An 18,009-nucleotide genomic window follows, 5' to 3' on the forward strand; every position below is an offset into this window, starting at 1 on the left:
GGTGGATCACCTGAGTTCAGGAGTTCAAGCCCAGCCTGGCCAATATGACGAAACCTCATCTCTACTAAAAATACAAAAAATTAGCCGAGCATGGTGGTGGGCGCCTGTAATCCCAGCTACTGGAGGCTGAGGCAGGAGAATCACTTTAACCCAAGAGGCGGAGGTTGCTGTGAGCCGAGATCGCACCATTGCACTCCAGCCTGGGCAACAAGAGAGAAACTGTGTCAAAAAAACCCAAAAATAAACAAACAAAAAAAATACATCATTTTACTTTCTTTACCATGTTCATTATATATCTCTAAAACTTGGCTAAAGAAAAGGTGAATTTGGGAATTGTGGTTTCTTTATTCCTTAGGGGGAAATGGAGGTAGATCCTTAAAATACAAATCAAATGAAGGGGATATCCAGGATCATCACTGAATATAACACCACAGTTAACACAATGCAATTTGGAAAACTGGCAGAAACAGGGTGCTGTGGTGGTTACAGTACATATTTTATTATTTATTTTTTTGTAGAGATGGGGTCTTGCTCTTGCTCAGGTTGGAGTGCAGTGGCATGATTATAGCTCAGTGCAACCTCAAACTCCTAGGTTCAAATGATCCTCTTACCTCAGGCTCCTGTGTAGCTGGGACTACAGGCACACCATCATGCCCAGCTAATTTTTGTTTTGATAGAGATGTGTCTTGAACTCCTGGACCCAAGTGATCCTCCTGGCCTCAAGCGATCCTCCTGCCTCAGCCTCCCAAAGTGCTGGGATTACAGGCATGAGCCACTGTGCCCAGCAGTATGTATTTTAGATTACAGTTCAGCTGTACCCTGACTGCTCAATAAATAGAAATGAATGTCTCATCTTTTGTTTTCCATTTCTAATCATAAGTAAGACAAAAAATACTTTGACACTGAATGAAGATGCTAAGATCCCAACTGCTACTCTCCAAAACAGTACAAAGGCAGCAAATGTAATAAACCACTTTTCTGGTCTGTATCAGGGGTCCGCAAACTATAAGCAGTAGGCCAAATCTCACCCTCTCCTTTTTTTTTGAGACAGAATCTTGCTCTTTCACCCAGGCTGGAGTGCAGTGGTGCAATTTTGGCTTACTGCAATGTCTGCCTCCCAGGTTCAGGCGATTCTCAGTCTCCCAAATAGCTGAGATCATAGGTGTGCACCACCATACCTGGCTAATTTTTGTATTTTTAGTAGAGATGAGGTTTCACCATGTTGGCTAAACTGGTCTCAAACTCCTGACCTTAAATGATCGGCCCATCTTGTCCTCCCAAAGTGCTGGGATTACAGGCGTGAACCACTGCGCCCAGCCACCCTCTCCTTATTTTTGTATTGCTATGAGCTAAGAATGGTATTTACATTTTAAAATGGTTAGGAAACTAATAGAATAATATTTAGTAATATGTAAAATTATATAAAATTTAAATTTCAGTGTCCATAAATAAAGTTTGATTGGAGCATAATCACATTCATTTCACGTGTTATCTATACTACTTTCACTCTATAATGGCAAAGCTGAGTGGTTGTGACAGACATATAGCCTGCAAAGCCTAAAATATTTATTATTTGGCACTTTACAGAAAAAGTTTGCCTACTCCTGATACTCCAAATATATCAAAACCCATAAGAGTTTTGATATAGTTGATGTTTCTATATCACATAAAACACAAGAAAAAAAGTGTCAAATTGCCCTCTGCAATGTATTTTAGATAAATATAAATGTTCCTTTTATGATATCACACTTATCCGAGATGAGTTTATTTATACAGATGTGTACTCTATTCTTGGTAATATGTTCTAGAGCTGATTACCTGTGGTAAATGCATAAGAGCCTTTTTTTTGTTGTTGTTGTTTTGAGATGGGGTCTTGCTATGTTGCCCATGCTGGAGTGGAATTCCCAGGCTCAAGTGATCCTCCTGCCTCAGCCTCCAGAGTAGCTGGGACTACAGGCTTGTGCCACCAAGGCCAGCTGGATAAGAGCTTTTAATTGAACCAAGTTACAAGGCATTAACAATAGAAACTGACACCTACCATAGCGGTATACTAGATTCCTTGAATAAACAAGGGACCATATTACAGGATTAACAAGAGAGAAAGTGGCTTCTGGGCTGGATATAGGGTTTCTGAGTTACCTGCATATAATGATTGGGCATATGGCGATTAGTTTAGCACAAATTTATGTACCAGTACAAGAGATTCTATGTGAAAAGTTATTTAGCCATTGCCATCTGTGATTAATCATTTAATTCAGTTTAATAAATATTATTTGTTATATACAAGGCAATGTGGTAGCTGGGATACAAAAGTTACAGACTGGCAAAATCAAAGCCTATTTTTATTTAAAAATTTTTTAGAGACAGTGTCATGCTGTGTCGCCCAGGCTGGGGAGAAATGGTGTGATCATGGCTCGCTGCAGCCTTGAGCTCCCGGGCTCAAGCAATCCTTCTGCCTCAACCTCTTTAGTAGCTGGGACTACAGGCATGAGCCACCATGCTTGGTCTAAAGAGCTTCTTACCTTTGAGAATCTCATAGTTTTGAGGAGAAAGGCACAAAAGAGATGTATTAACAATACTTCAAATATTTAATATCACTTTTTCTAGTGGGGTATAAATCATAATCAGAATGTTAAGCAGAAAGTACATTTCCATAATTTTATCATCACACTGGTATAAACTGAATCACTTGGGGACCACTCAAGTATGTAAAGGTTACTCAGACTATCACAGAAGGAAAGCAAACTTAGAATGCAGGCTTTGGTAGTGTGCTTCCTCAAAATATAACAGTGATACTACCTTGTCAACAGATTCTGGGCTACATGAAACTCGCAAAGCTAGAAAACTAGACCACCTCTACTCTTTTATCTAAAAAAATTCCAAAGCCTGTGTTATCTACGAAGAAGCTGGGAATGCCAGAAATTTCAAAATTTTTTGGAGAGAGAATGTCAATTTATAGGGACATAAAGCTGAATAATCCACAGTGGGCAACATAGCCAAAAAGAAAAAGCTGTTAAAACAAGGAAAGTTAGAAAAGAAGAAAGGAGGATGACATGCTAGGAGGAAGACTGGAATAGATCTGAATAGCAGATGGTAACTTGTCTGAGGGTAAGAATAGTGACTAGTTTCAACATGAGAGTTACCTTTAAGTATGTGAAGAAGTAATGTGGAAAAAGATAGAAAATTCTTTAAAATGCCTCCATTCAGGATCAGTGAGTGAAAGCTACAGGGAAACAGATTTTCACTTAATATGTGAATGATTTATATACAAATTCAGAATTGTCCAAAGATGTAATATGTTATCTCAGGAGATATTGAAACAAAGACTGCAAGACTGGCCTCCAAATCTCTAAATGATATTGTAGAGAAGAGTCAAGCACTGGAAGAGAGAGGAATTGAATTAGGATCCTATCCAATCCCTAAAATTCTGATAATGCTGATTTTTTGCATCCTTGTAATATATAATAGAGTACTTTGCTGGCGGGTGACAAATAAAATAAATGAATAAAATAAATGGTGGCTATGTTATCCCCTTAAATCTTTTTCTATGTGTTTTACTGATAGGATCTTATGAAGACTTTTCTTTAAAGAGGTAGTAGATAAGAAAATGAGAGGCTCACCTGCCTTTGTTGCTTTTGAGACAAGAAAAGATAGTTGGGATTCTGTGCTTTCTCCTACCTTTTAATCTTTCAAATGTCAGAGTTATTCTATTATTTACCCAAAACAGGATTCTATGTTAAAGGGTAAGACACTGCTGCCTTCTAGGATTTTTCTTTTTTTTGAGACAGAATCTTGCTCTGTTGCCCAGGCTGGAGTGCAATGGCGTGATCTCAGTTCACTGCAACCTCTACCTCCTGGGTTCAAGTGATTCTCCTGCCTCAGCCTCCCGAGGAGTTGAGATTATAGATGCCTGACACCACACTCAACTAACTTTTGTATTTTTAGAGATAGGGTTTCATCATGTTAGCCAGGGTGGTCTCAAACTCCTGACCTCAGGTGATCTGCCCAACTCGGCCTTCCGAGTGCTGGGATTACAGGTGTGAGCCACCGTGCCTGGCCTAGGATTTCAATCACAAAAGATTTTTTTTTTTTTTTTTTTTGAGACTGGAGTCTCGCTCTGTTGCCCAGGCTGGAGTGCAGTGGCGCAATCTCGGCTCACTGCAAGTTCCACCTCCCGGGTTCATGCCATTCTCCTGCCTCAGTCTCCCATGTAGCTGGGACTACAGGCGCCCGCCACCACGCCCAGCTAATTTTTTGTATTTTTAGTAGAGGCGGAATTAGCCAGGATGGTCTTGATCTCCTTAAGCTATTATTCAAGTTATTTGGCTTTTAGCCTGCATTTCTGATCTGTGGGAATAAACTACTTTATCTTCTTTTTGTCTTTCAAGTTCTAGGATAATAGGAGTTTTGTTTACCAAAAGGAATCCTCCATGAATTTATAATTGTTGATCATAGCCACTGCTCTTCCTCTAGCCTAACTTTGTATGGCTTTCTAACTCTAATTCCATACTGCCTTAACCATTTCAGGTATGCTTTTAATCTGCACCAATGTGTTTCTTTTTGTGTCATACTCTGCTGCAGTAAAAGGAGACACTAAGGCATGAGGAGTAATAGCAGCAGAAATGAGAGTGGTCTATTAATATTATCCACTAAAGTGTAGAGGAAGCAGATACGGTAATGCCACATGCCACACAAAACAGAATAAGAATAAGGAGTTGTAGTTTCTAGTACCAATATTACAAATGGTGTAATTTGAGTATATGAAAAAAAGTGAAGTTTCTATGTATAATAAAAACAATATAATAGTCATTTTCAAAGCTGTAGAGAATGCTATAGTTTGGGATTTTATAATTTCTGTGAAGCGGAACGTAAGGGAAGGCAACTCTGTCAACAAGTTTTGTATATCTTTACTGTATTCAAAACCCTTGGCGAAAAAATAAAAGCAACAATAAGACCATCTCTCACATTAATTTTGCCCTGTTTTCCTTTTGTAAACACATGGTATTTACACTGGGTAAACCACAAGTATAATTTTTGCTCCATAATACCTTCTTAAAATTAATTAGATCTCTAATGCCTCATGTGTCCTATATGCTTATCTATAGGAAGTACTACAGGCTTATCTTTAAGAAGTATTACAGAAGTGACTTAGGAAACTAGGAGAAAGTGAATTGGGTTATTATATCCAAAGAAATTTCAGAGTAAAATTTATAATATTTAGTAGAAAGAAATGTACTAGGTTTTAGGATGCCAACTGGAAATCTATTCCATGTATAATATCCGGTCTAATCTTGGTCAACAGAGTCAGCATCTTTTCCCTTCAAAACTTTTATTGAGGCCGGGCGCGGTGGCTCACGCCTGTAATCCCAGCACTTTGGGAGGCCGAGGCGGGCGGATCACAAGGTCAGGAGATCGAGACCACGGTGAAACCCCGTCTCTACTAAAAATACAAAAAATTAGCCGGGCGCAGTTGTGGGCGCCTGTAGTCCCAGCTACTCGGGAGGCTGAGGCAGGAGAACGGCGTGAACCCGGGAGGCGGAGCTTGCAGTGAGCTGAGATCCGGCCACTGCACTCCAGCCTGGGCGACAGAGCGAGACTCCGTCTCAAAAAAAAGAAAAAAAACAAAAAAAACAAAAAAAAAAACTTTTACTGAAGATGTAAATAAGCAGAAAACTTGACCCATGCAAACAATTCCCTTCATATTGCAAGTGTTAGCATAAAAGAAAATGGCTGAAAGATAGGTCCAAAATATAGATGCTTGGTTTATTTTCAAGTATGATCCACTCTAATCATACCATTTGGATAAGATGAATTTATTAGGGATAAATTTGGAAAGACATCTTAGTAAAGTGGTCAAATATCAGTAAGGAGTAGATGGAAATAAACACAGCTATTTAACTACTTACTTTCAAAATAAAAAGAAGTTAATGTATGTTTGTGTTTTTTTAAATTTTCATCTTCCCAGCTCCCAAAAGACCAAGAATTGAATGACAACCAGGGTCTCTGGTTCCTGGAATTTATTACATATTCATTCTCATGAGGTAGGTTTGTCTCCACATTACTAGGTGGAAATCTGGGCACCAAGTAGTTAACTAGGGTGACTCTAGTACTCTCAGAGTCACCCTAGAAATGAATAATGACAAAACCAAGGCAAAAAATCCAAAATATTATACTGGTCTGTATTGATGCCTTTAGTCCAAATTATTTATTTATCAACTTGCCATTAAGAAGCTGAATCAGGGTAGGCGCGGTGGCTCACTCCTGTAATCCCAGCACTTTGGGAGGCCGAGACGGGCAGATCATGAGGTTGGGAGATTGAGACCAAACTGGCTAACACGGTGAAACCCCGTCTCTACTAAAAATACAAAAAATTAGCCAGGCGTGGTGGCAGGCGCCTGTAGTCCCAGCTACTTGGGAGGCTGAGGCAGGAGAATGGTGTGAACCCGGGAGGTGGAGCTTGCAGCGAGCCGAGATCGCGCCACTGCACTCAGCCTGGGCAACAAAGCAAGACTCCGACTCAAAAAAAAAAAAAAAAAAAAAAAGAAGCAGCAGCTGAATCAGGGTAACACCACTATGTATTAGAATTTGCCTCTGGTACTGAAAATGAAGGAAGGAAACCAAGACTATTTACACCTTTTTTTTTTTTTTTTTTGAGATGGAGTTTCACTCTATCACCCAGGCTGGAGTACAGTGGCGTGATCTTGGCTCACTGCAATCTCTGCCTCCCAGGTTCAAGCAATTCTCCTGCCTCAGCCTCCCTAGTAGCTGGGATTACAGGTGTGCACCACCATTCCCAGCTAATTTTTGTATTTTTAGTAGAGGCAGAGTTTCACCATATTGCTCAGGCTGGTCTTGAACTCCTGACCTCAGGGGATCTGCCCGCCTCACCCCCTCCCAAAGTGCTGGGATTACAGGTGTGAGCCACCATGCCCGGCCTATTTATCTGCCCGCCTCACCCCCTCCCAAAGTGCTGGGATTACAGGTGTGAGCCACCATGCCCGGTCAATATCTTGCAAATATTGACAGTATTACCTTTAGCTAATACAAAGCTGGAATGCCCAATATTTTTCCTCTGATAATTGTGATGCTAACTTTTGAGTCTGCATTGGTCAGCTTCATCCAATACAAGGGCTTAGCCATTCTCCTCTTAATCATTCTCACCCTATTGATAGAAGAAATGGCCTCTCCTTTGACTCTCAATAAAGATCTCCGAGGACTCTTGTTGCATTTCAGAAAACTGAAAAGTATCATTGGCTTAGACTTTTAATGGACTTGGAATAACTCCAATACAAAGAGAAACAAAATTCAGGGTGAAGTTTACAATAGTAATTAATAAAAAGCTGTGTATAAGGATGAAAACTGGAAATTCAGGAATTATAATCTGAAACAGTTATAAAAGTATAAATAAAGTTCTGATTATTTCCTTTCAATTCCTTAAAAAAAGATTTAAAATAATCTAACAAAGTCTACAGTTCCATTTGCTATTTCATTAAGGAAAACTCTTGTACCTTTATTTCCCAGATAAAAGAGAGTACTTATGATTATAACTTTCTGTGGTAGTGAACAGCTTTGTAATATTTCAGGTCCCTCTTATTATGAGTGAATCAATAAATATGCTTATTTACAAAATATATATCATAAATAGACATAGCCTGTGACATAAAAGATATATACGCACACCAAATTTTAAATTTTAACCTGGTCCTTGCTTCTTTTTCCATTTCTTGGGAAAGCCTATAATGACAGTGTAGCAGTTTTAACCAGGAAACACCAGATAATTATTTCTACATGTCTCCAGAGACAAGAGAACAATACTGGTAGATGTTGAAGGACAAAAGATTCTTGTCTTTACTGTTCTCTTTTTTTGCTCTAGGAGGCCATCTTCTCAAAAATAAAAAGTCTTGTTTAGAAGTTTCATCAACTGAATAGCATGGAGAAGTAAAACAAAGTATAATAATCTTAATTTGATAACCCTATAAACTCAGATTTCAAAACAAATATTTGAGACATTAACCAAATCATCCATATTGGTACATTCAAGTGCCATAAAAAGCAAGCTACATGCAAGGTTTCATCAATATTGAGGTAAAAAATAACAGGTTAGGCATGTGAGTTGTGTCCTGAAGAGAGAGAGAGAGAGTGCTCATATTTACTTCAGGTAAGTCTTAGAAGTCAACATGCAAACAGAGGACACATACTTGTCACAACAGAACTTGAGGTCACAAAGCCATTGATTAAAAACAGTTGATTTCAACACAAGTGCAAGAACAAACAGGTCTGAAGTATATCAGGAAAACAAAGTATATCAATATATATTTTAAGCTTAGCAATGGCTAACTATTGCTACTAGCAATATAATTAGCAAAGCCATAAAGAAGTAACACAGTATCTTAATTCAGAGAAGGGTTTGTTTATGTACAGATCTTGAGTAAATCTGTGTTCCAGGACTTTTAAGGATAGGTAGAGTAGTCTGAGAATTTCAGTCCTGGCTGGAGGCTAAGGGGCACCAGCACCATTTTCCTTAAACCATATCAACACTCTACTTGTGAAAAGATGGCATTTAATCTTTGAAGATCTCTTCTATACAGCAGGCAGGATAAAGTTGTCTGTCCCTGTACAGCTCAGAAATACTCATAAAAAGGCCACAGAAGTCAAAAGCCCTTTTCCAGAAAAAGGGTTTTTTTTGTTTATACTGGTTTGATATCCTAAGAAAAGGAGTGGTTATGGATTTGTAGATTAAAACGTTATCATTTTAAGGCTTCTGAAAGGTTAGTAAGTTGAAATTTTTTCTTAAACTATGAAGCCCATGCCAAACAAATGACTCTAGAGGATTAGGAAAATATTCCATCAAATGTATCTAGAGAGTATCCTGGTTTGTGTGAGACTTTGGATGGGAGGACATAACAATAGTAAACAGCAAACATGCAGGATAAAGGAGTCAAAGCTTTTGGGAAGATTACCAACCTGCCATATGCTTAATTCTGATTTGTTTAAATTTGTTAAAATTCAGTGCAGAAAAGCTGGCTTTGGGCAGTCCATTGCTACTCCTTTGTACCCCACAATACATAATCTACAAAGAGTAACATTTGACAGAAAAATGATCACAAGGGCTCCCCTAGGACAGTGAACTATCAAGATCAGAGGGCATCATACAGCAATAACACAGTTGAAGCCAAGGACAAAAGTTCAATGGTCTTGACACTTCAGATGAGCACCCTGTTTTCTGATCACAGAAAGACCAACCACCAAACAGCCAACACAAGGACCACGAGAAAAGACATCATGAAAGGAATACGAGGAGATGGAAAAGTACTAAAGTAGAGGTGACACTTTTTGAGAGACTTGTGATCCTCAGGGATTGGAATAGAAACCTTGGGAAGAATTTCTTCATTTTCTTGCTGGGGCAAGGCTCTTTCAGTAGATCTTTCTTGCCTTTTAATTTTCTCTTCATCCTGTACTAACAGAGCACGTTCCTGTGTCTGCTTTCACAGTAGAAGATCAAGAAAGACAGAATAAGATGAACAAAATGACAGATGGAAAATGCTCAAAAATGATACTTGGGGATGTGCAAAGGATTTGGAAAGATCTTTTAGACACTCTTCATTTTAGCTTTACTTTATTTTGGCAATTTATCCTGGCAAAGTTTCTGTAACATAGTAGGGTGCTCAATAGACACCTTTTTGAGTGAATGAACACTAGAACTGAAAGTTAAAGGGATCACTGGCTTTCCCCTTGTTATGTTATTTATTTTTCCTTTGAGGATATTCACATATGAATTTTAGGTCATTTTCTATTACTTTGGTGCTGCCAATCACTAATTGGGCAATGCCAATAATGAAGCATTTTTCTTGCCATCATAAAAGTTATTTTTGGCTGGGTGTCGTGGCTCATGCCTGTAATCACAGCACTTTGGGAGGCTGAGGTGGGCAGATCATGAGGTCAGGAGTTCGAGACCAGCCTGGCCAACGTGGTGAAACTCCGTCTCTACTAAAAATACAAAAATTAGTCGGGCGTGGTGGCACATGCCTGTAATCCTAGCTACTCAGGAGGTTGAGGCAGGAGAATTGCTTGAACCCGGGAGGCAGAGGTTGCAGTGAGCTGAGATTGCACCACTGCACTCGAGCCTAGGGGACACAGCAAGAGTCCGTCTCAGGAAAAAAAAAAAAAAAAAAGTTACTTTTATTACAAATAGAATGGCAGAATATAAAAAGTAATCCTTACGTCTCTTCATATAGACTTTAAAAACTGCAACAGTTCATTCAGTATAGCAATTAATTTTTGCTCAAGAAATAAAAATCTTAATCTCATACCTTTTAAAGACTGCGAAAGAAAAACAAAAAGTATAAAAGTTTATAATGTCCCTCCAAGGTTCACCAAAACAAATAAATAATAATGACCATCATGAAGGTTTATACATTACTTTAAGCAAATGCTTTTGACACTTTTAAGGAAAGATTTTTCTCCCCAATTGTCCAATTGAGAAGTTTTTCTTCCCCCTGCAATTTCTGTACTCTGGTATCCATAGTCAAGACAGATGTTATCTATGAAAGGAAAAACTTGGCTCTAAGTTCTCTCAGTTGAGCTAGCCTTCTCTGATCAGTTTGGAAGTTCAACACTGGTTCTTTGCACACCCCTAAGTGATATGTATCAGTGAGAAAGTAGCTAGGGGACTGATCAGCAAAAAAGAAAAAAAGGAAAAGAAAGGATGCAAAATTACAATGATTTTTGAAAGAAAATAAAGGGGGAGAAGAAAGACAACATAAAAAGAATAGGGTATAATTAAATTCATTTTCTCTCTGAATACATATTTTTATCTTCATGCAGCTTTTCAACCAGCCATGCGCCGAAATAAGCAAATTGAAAGCTGCAAAAGCTGCAGCAGTGGAAGTGTTATGTGTTAGGCCGAAAGGCTGTGGGTGTGAATTTACTAGTAGAGCCAAAAGAAAAAAAAAGTATTCAGCAGCTGTTGTTCAGTTCTGGGGGGATTATCTGCTTAGTGCCATGACAAGAGCAAATTCTGATTGAGAAGCACACGTCATAACAGCAGCTTTACCTCTGGCCCACCAACCTTTCTTTCCGAGGGAAGCATAGAAGTTTTCTTCACCTGGTCATACACAAATTATATAAAATTCAGTTGCCTTGCAATGCAACAACAATACCATCAAAGGTGGAAGAGGTATCCCCAGAGAACAGAAATAGTATCCCAATTGTTAAAGAAAAAGTAAGATATGCCAGAAAGTGGAATTACCCAATATTAAAGGTCACCATAATACAGTGCTTATTTATTCCACTATTCCTTTACAGGGATAATAGCATAGAGCTAAAATTGTTCAAGTACTCCCATGGATCTTGTTTAGTTTATAAAAAGTTATTTCTTTAAAGAACACAGAATGACATCACCATTCCCAAAACCAACCCTGAGAAGATTTCTGAAAGGTTTCTATTAAAAGACGTAAGATAATTTCTGGAAACGGAGACCAATTCAAATTTACTCAACCTCATCCAAGAGAGTACCAAGTTACTTTTTCAAAGTAGTTGAGCATCTTTTATTACTTGCACAGAGTCAAAAAGAAAACTTCTAGAAAATACGCAGTTATAGTTTGCAGACTGGGCTAACCAGGTGAAACAGCGACAAGGCATTTTCTCATGGAGTCACAGACTTACAGAATTTTAGAGTTCACAGGGACCTTAAAGATCATCTACTCCATAAACTGAGGCCCAATATGATAAATTACTTGTTCAGAATTGTTCAATTCGGTTTTGACTAGCCAGACCCTCTAAATCAAATCAAGCCACAACCAGAACTACTAGACCCTTTATGACTCTTATTAGTAGAGATACATCAAAATTAAGTATCCTACTGACACTGAAAACAGTGGTCTTGCCCAGAAAGCAGAGTTATTGTCTCAGTTCAGGATACATGCTCTAGATTTAGAACATAAAACTAATGTCCATTTATAGAAAATGGAGGCTGAGAGGACAGTAAGTAGCAAACAATAGCATCCTATCATCCCTGGTATATCTAGCTGCCCATTACTCAGGTATTCTCCAGCCTTATTTGTGAAACTGGTTCAGCTCTGTCTGGAGAACTGTTAGCCAGTTTTAGTCACACTTTGAAAAATACAAAAAGTACCCTTTGTGAACCAACTTTTTTTTTTTTTTTTTTAAGACGGAGTCTTGCTCTGTTGCCTAGGCTAGAGTGTAGTGGCGTGATCTCGGCTCACTGCAATCTCTGCCTCCTGGGTTCAAGCGATTCTCCTGCCTCAGCCTCCCAAGTAGCTGAGATTACAGGCACATGCCACCATGCCCGGCTAATTTTTTCGTATTTTTTGTAGAGATGGGATTTCGCCATGTTGGCCAGGCTGGTCTCAAACTCCTGACCTCAAGTGATCCGCCCGCCTCAGCCTCCCAAAGTGCTAGGATTATAGGCGTGAGCCACCACGCCCAGCCTGTGAACCAACTTTTACTACCTTCTCCAGTTCCAGAAACTAAATAATAATTTGGATAGTTTACCATAAATTCTGAAAATTAAACAAACAAACAAAAAAAAAGTTTTAGCCAGGTGCGGTGGCTCATGCCTGTAATCTCAGTACTTTGGGAGGCTGAGGCAGGTGGATCGCCTGAGGTCAGGAGTTCGCGACCACCCTGGCCAAGGTAGTGAAACCCCATCTCTACTAAAAATACAAGAAATTAGCTGGGCGTGGAGGCAGGCGCCTGTAATCCCAGCTACTAGGGAGGCTAAGGCAGGAGAATCACTTGAAGCCGGGAGGTGGAGGTTGCAGTGAGCCGAGATCATGCCATTGCACTCCAGCCTGGGCAACAAGAGCGAAACTCCATCTCAAAAAAAGAAAAAAAAAGTTTTAAAATTATTAAGACATCACTTTACCTTTTTTAACTAGAACTGCTATTGTTTTCGGGGAAAAACAAGCACATAATTTTTAAATCATAATCACTTATTGAGTGATTGTGACTATATAAATATTTCATTTGTACTGACTAAAGATAAAAACTTTTGGGGTATATGTTCATGGTAACTTTCAAGATATTTTCATTAAATGTTTAACAGATTCATTTATTCAGATGTAGGATTTCTTTTTTTCTTTTTCTTTTTTTTTTGAGACGGAGTCTCACTCTGTTGCCCTATCTGGAGTGCAGTGGCGCGATCTCGGCTCACTGCAATCTCCGCCTCCCAGGTTCAAGCAATTCTCCTACCTCAGCCTCCTGAGTAGCTGGGATTACAGGCATGCGTCACCATGCCCGGCTAATTTTTGTATTTTTAGTAGATACGGGGTTCACCATGCTGGCCAGGCTGGTCTCGAACTCCTGACCTAGTGATCCGCCCACCTCAGCCTCCCAAAGTGCTGGGATTACAGGTGTGAGCCACCACGCCCGGCCCAGATGTAGGATTTCTAAAATAGGTAATGATAACAATAAAAGAAAAAGAAGAGCCCCTGAGCTCTAATTGTGACTATCTCACACAACAGTGTATTAAAAGTTTAATGTTACTCATAAAGATAAAATAAATAGTTTTCCTTTTCCTTTCTTTTTTTTTTTTTTTTTTGAGACGGAGTCTTGCTCTGTCGCCCAGGCTGGGGTGCAGTGGCCGGATCTCAGCTCACTGCAAGCTCCACCTCCCGGGTTTACGCCATTCTCCTGCCTCAGCCTCCTGAGTAGCTGGGACTACAGGCGCCCGCCACCTCGCCCGGCTAGTTTTTTTTTGTATTTTTTAGTAGAGATGGGGTTTCACTGTGTTAGCCAGGATGGTCTCGATCTCCTGACCTCGTGATCCGCCCGTCTCGGCCTCCCAAAGTGCTGGGATTACAGGCTTGAGCCACCGCGCCCGGCCCCTTTTCCTTTCTTTTGAGACAGGGTCTCACTCTGTCACCCAAGCCGGAGTGCAGTGGTGCAATCATGGCTCACTGAAGCCTTGGTCTCCTGGCTCAAGCAATCCTCCTGTTTCAGCCCCCTGAATAGCTGGACTACACAGGTGCGCACCACTATACCTGACTAATTTTTGTAGAGATGGGGTTTTGCCATGTTGCCCAGGCTGGTCTTAAACTCCTGGACTCAAGCGATCCGCCTGTCTTGGCCTCCCAAAGTGCTGGGATTACAGGCATGAGCCATGGTGACCAGCCCACAGTTTTTCTAAAATTGAAATACAATAATTAATATTTGGAGATCTGAATTCTCTGGCTTAGGGGGCTCCTTGGTTTACTATATAATTGTGGGGAACCATTCAGATATTTCTAAGTTGTGTAAATGTTCAAATAAAGCTTTTTTTTTTTTTTTTCCGAGACAGAGTCTCACTCTGTCGCCCAGGCTGGAGTGCAGTGGCATGATCTCGGCTCACTGCAAGCTCTGCCTCCCGGGTTCACGCCATTCTCCTGCCTCAGCCTCCCAAGTAGCTGGGACTACAGGCGCCCGCCAACACGCCTGGCTAATTTTTTTGTATTTTTAGTAGAGACGGGGTTTCACCATGGTCTTGATCTTCTGACCTCGTGATCCACTCGCCTCGGCCTCCCAAAGCAAATAAAGCTTTTTAAAAAGACTAATCTCTTTCCTATTTTGACTTCCTAAATTTAGTAAACTTTCGAGTCCCTGAAGGCACAGTTTGAATACAAATAAACCTCTACTGGCTTATGGTCAGTTTATAAACAATCATTAGCCAGAAGCATGTAGCTGCAGAGATAGTTCTCAGAGGCTAATCATCTCCTGGTGGCTCCAAATGGCTCCTACAATTGGACTGGGTAGCCTATATGACTTTAAAAAAAGTAAGTATTTGATTACAAATGCCTTAAAGCAGCAATGAATATAGTGAGGCACCAAATCCAAATTTCAGCTCTAAGCTTTCTCTCAGATACAGAATATTCATACATAAAAACATTTATTCCCTCCATTTTCACAATTGGTCATGTGGACAAAGTACTCACTCCTTCTCCTGTGGGGATTTGCCCATTGACGTTAAGAGTTCGGAAGGGGGAGTGAGTGGATAAGCGTTTATCCCATTCACTAGGCCGTGGTTCTGGTACAGACTCCATGAAGTTCTTTTTCAGCTCACTGATGCTAGCATGATGTTTTCTGATCTCCTCTTGACTCTTGTCTAAATCCTATAGTTGAAAGGACAAAGATGCAAAACAATACATAATCAGGACAAACAACATAACCAAGGGCAACCCGTCAGAGACTGGGCACTGGTAGAAAACACACCACATCCAGGACAGATGTTACTAATCTGCATTCAGATTATAAATATACAACATGGTATATTTGCTTGCCTTTTTTTTTCTTTAAATAAAGTGCTTTTCTTGGAAGCTGTGAAGTATCACAACTCCATAGCTGTTAGCAGTTATATAACCCATAAAGAACTCACGCCTTAATTTATGACTCTTCTTCCCATGTGACACAGCACTAGATCTCTAACTCCTCATCCCAAGAAGGTAGTTCCACAACTCAATTAGCCTCAGCTTGATAAGAAATTATTTTAGGCTCAGCTCAGGAGGATGGAGATAGCAATAGATAAACAAACTGTTTAATGAAGGCATGGTGAAACATACAATCCACCATTGACTGTCTTGTCTTGTTGAGCTGCAAACATACAGTATCCTTCTATTTCTACCTGGAGATGGTTTTACTTCTCTATTACTAGGTGGCTGTTTTTGCTTTTTGATAAACAAGAATAGCCCTTTTTTGATGTAAGAATTTATTACTGAAATTCCTAGTTAAAGGCTCCAGAGCTGACTGTTACTACCTCTGAAAAATCACCCAGAGGTATATAACACAATGACATTTTTTCTTTGTCAATAATATGCACATAAACTAAAACCCTTAGGCTTTCTAGCCTCTAACACCTTCACTTCATTACTTAGTATGACTCAAACCAGGGACCTCTTCCAATGACCTTCAAAGGATTGAGAGTGAGTTAAGAGTTCACCAAATACTTTATATATCTCCTTGACAATTTAAAATAACTCAACTGTTCCAGCAGATTAAATTTTCTTTTTAATTTTTGTGGGTACATAGTAGGTATATATTCTAGCAAATTTGAATATTGGGCAACCTGAGGTACAGGCAAGCTATTAAAGGGATATTCCAGGGAGAAATGAACAAAGCTTAGGTTAATAAAGCATGAGCTAGAAATAATATTCAGGTTTATGTAAAAGGAGGTATATAACAACTTTCAAAAAGGGGACTTGGCCAAAAATAATCTGGTAAATATACTTGAAGACAAAAATTCAAACGTTCTTTGTCCAACAACACTTCAAAAAACCTTAAAAGATCTATGCTTGAGATCAAAACATGTGGGAGCCCATCACTTGATGACTGCAAAAAATTTATTACATATCAAGGCAGCTCTGTATCCAAGAAAAGCATAATGCTAAATACATTTCCTAATATGCTGGGTGAATTTTGGATTTAGTCTTTCTTTTTTGGCTCTGTAGGAAACAGCTATATTGGGGTAAAAAATTAGAATTCATGTCAATAAAATTTTGCTTAAAAGTTTTTTCTGAGGGTAATACAGGTTTTAACTAAATAAAACTCTTTCAAAAGCAATGTCAAAGGGAAAACAGCATAAGAATAATCAGTGAGACAATTTTGATTCTGGAGATATTCATTCAGAAAAATCATTAACTAGTCTATTTCTTTTTATTTTTGCAAGACTGAACCATGTATACCTGCTTTAAGATCAAATAGAAAGCTAACTCCAAAAGGGCGATCCTGTAGCATCCAGAAGAGCATGTTTCGCATGTTGGGATGAAATGTGAGTATATTTTATGAATATGGACTTCGCTATGGGGAAAAGAACAGTTTGCACTTTTGTTCTAGCTGAAAGCAAGAAAAGCATGTCTAGTAGCTAAAGAAAAGCATGAACAAGCCCATTCAAAGACCCAGTGTTAGACTGAGCAACCAGACCCACCAGGCATGTAAGGTCCCATGGCCCAGCTCCTCACTGGTAATTAAAATCTGTTTGGGCCAAGACCAACTTAATACATTTGGGAAGGTTAAAAGTGTGAATAGAGCAAAACAAAAATGAGCAAGAGATGCTATGTAAAATGATAACTCTCTGAGTTAACCTCTTAATATAAGAGACTTGTGATTTGCTACTCTTCTTGCCTAGCTTCGGATTGGCTTGGAACCTGAGAAAATAAATATTTTGGTAAAACCAGTAGCTTCTGAGGGAGCTTTCTCCATCCTTCTTAGCTGGCTTTGTTGGAAACCTGTGGGGGCACAGAGTAAAATTAAGATCTCAAAGGGACCTGTTCCAAATAGAATTTGTCATAGACAACTTGCTACAGGTTCTCTCTGGGAGATGGAGGAGGCGGTAGATCTAAAAATGAACTCGACCTTATTTGTGCCAGAACAAAGCATTAGTGGGGGCGGGGTAGGAGAAGAGGGAGGAGGGATGCTTAAAAAAAAAAAAAAAAGCCTGCTGGAGTGACAGATAACTTGAGAGAACTTCCTTACTGGGGAAAAACTTTATAATAACTAAAGAATGATGGCCAAATTACTTTGGCTGTGTTCAGGTTAGACACTTTTTGATGCCTATCACTTCATAATTTTAGCAGCAATCAAACCAAACACTTCATTAAATATAAAATGTTCTCAAAAGGCAGTTAGTGGTTTTAATTTTCAAACACACTTATTTAGAAATCCCCTCTCATGGCTGTCAATGAAATGCTGAGGGAAAAACACATCACACACAGGGACTTTGTGAGTCTCAGAAGCCATAACACACCTCATGAAACAAATGACAAATATATGATTGGTACTGCAGGTTCCAGTTAAGAGGAAGCACTGAAGATGAACTAGTCAGGAAATATGCATGTTTAGAATTTCAAGATGTTACACTGCCAAATAAAGGAAATCAACCAACATTCACTATTCTTCCTAGTCTCTGAAGATGGAACTACTCAGGTCTAGTTTCAGATATGGGCTAAAACAAAGAGATCTAGTTGCTAAGTTTGAAATATCTGAGGATCCAGCCTTGAAAAACTTCATGTTAAACGAGAC

The 18,009-nt window shown here is 39.3% G+C and overlaps 1 protein-coding gene and 1 long non-coding RNA gene across 51 annotated transcripts in view; one reads left to right on the forward strand and one right to left on the reverse strand.

Moving 5' to 3' along the window:
- Positions 1-18,009, reverse strand: part of EPB41 (erythrocyte membrane protein band 4.1) — a 278,208-nt gene that overhangs the window by 42,283 nt on the left and 217,916 nt on the right. For 28 of the 50 annotated variants that reach the window (XM_077965593.1, XM_077965637.1, XM_077965626.1 and 25 more), the window contains 2 exons: positions 14,931-15,107; positions 11,054-11,104 (listed from right to left, as the gene is read on the reverse strand). In XM_077965593.1, coding sequence (XP_077821719.1) covers positions 11,054-11,104; positions 14,931-15,107 — 228 coding nt within the window. Of the gene's footprint in view, positions 1-7,250; positions 10,671-11,053; positions 11,105-14,930; positions 15,108-18,009 lie in introns of those variants that run through there. The other 22 variants (XM_077965641.1, XM_077965611.1, XM_077965654.1 and 19 more) reach the window with 4 other exon arrangements.
- On the forward strand, positions 1,840-17,152 carry LOC144334729 (uncharacterized). Its single transcript, XR_013404890.1, has 2 exons — positions 1,840-4,039; positions 15,914-17,152. It is a non-coding gene; the product is annotated as an uncharacterized LOC144334729 (long non-coding RNA).

The sequence above is a fragment of the Macaca mulatta genome, chromosome 1, assembly GCF_049350105.2.
Source record: "Macaca mulatta isolate MMU2019108-1 chromosome 1, T2T-MMU8v2.0, whole genome shotgun sequence".
Taxonomy (NCBI): Eukaryota; Metazoa; Chordata; class Mammalia; order Primates; family Cercopithecidae; genus Macaca; species Macaca mulatta.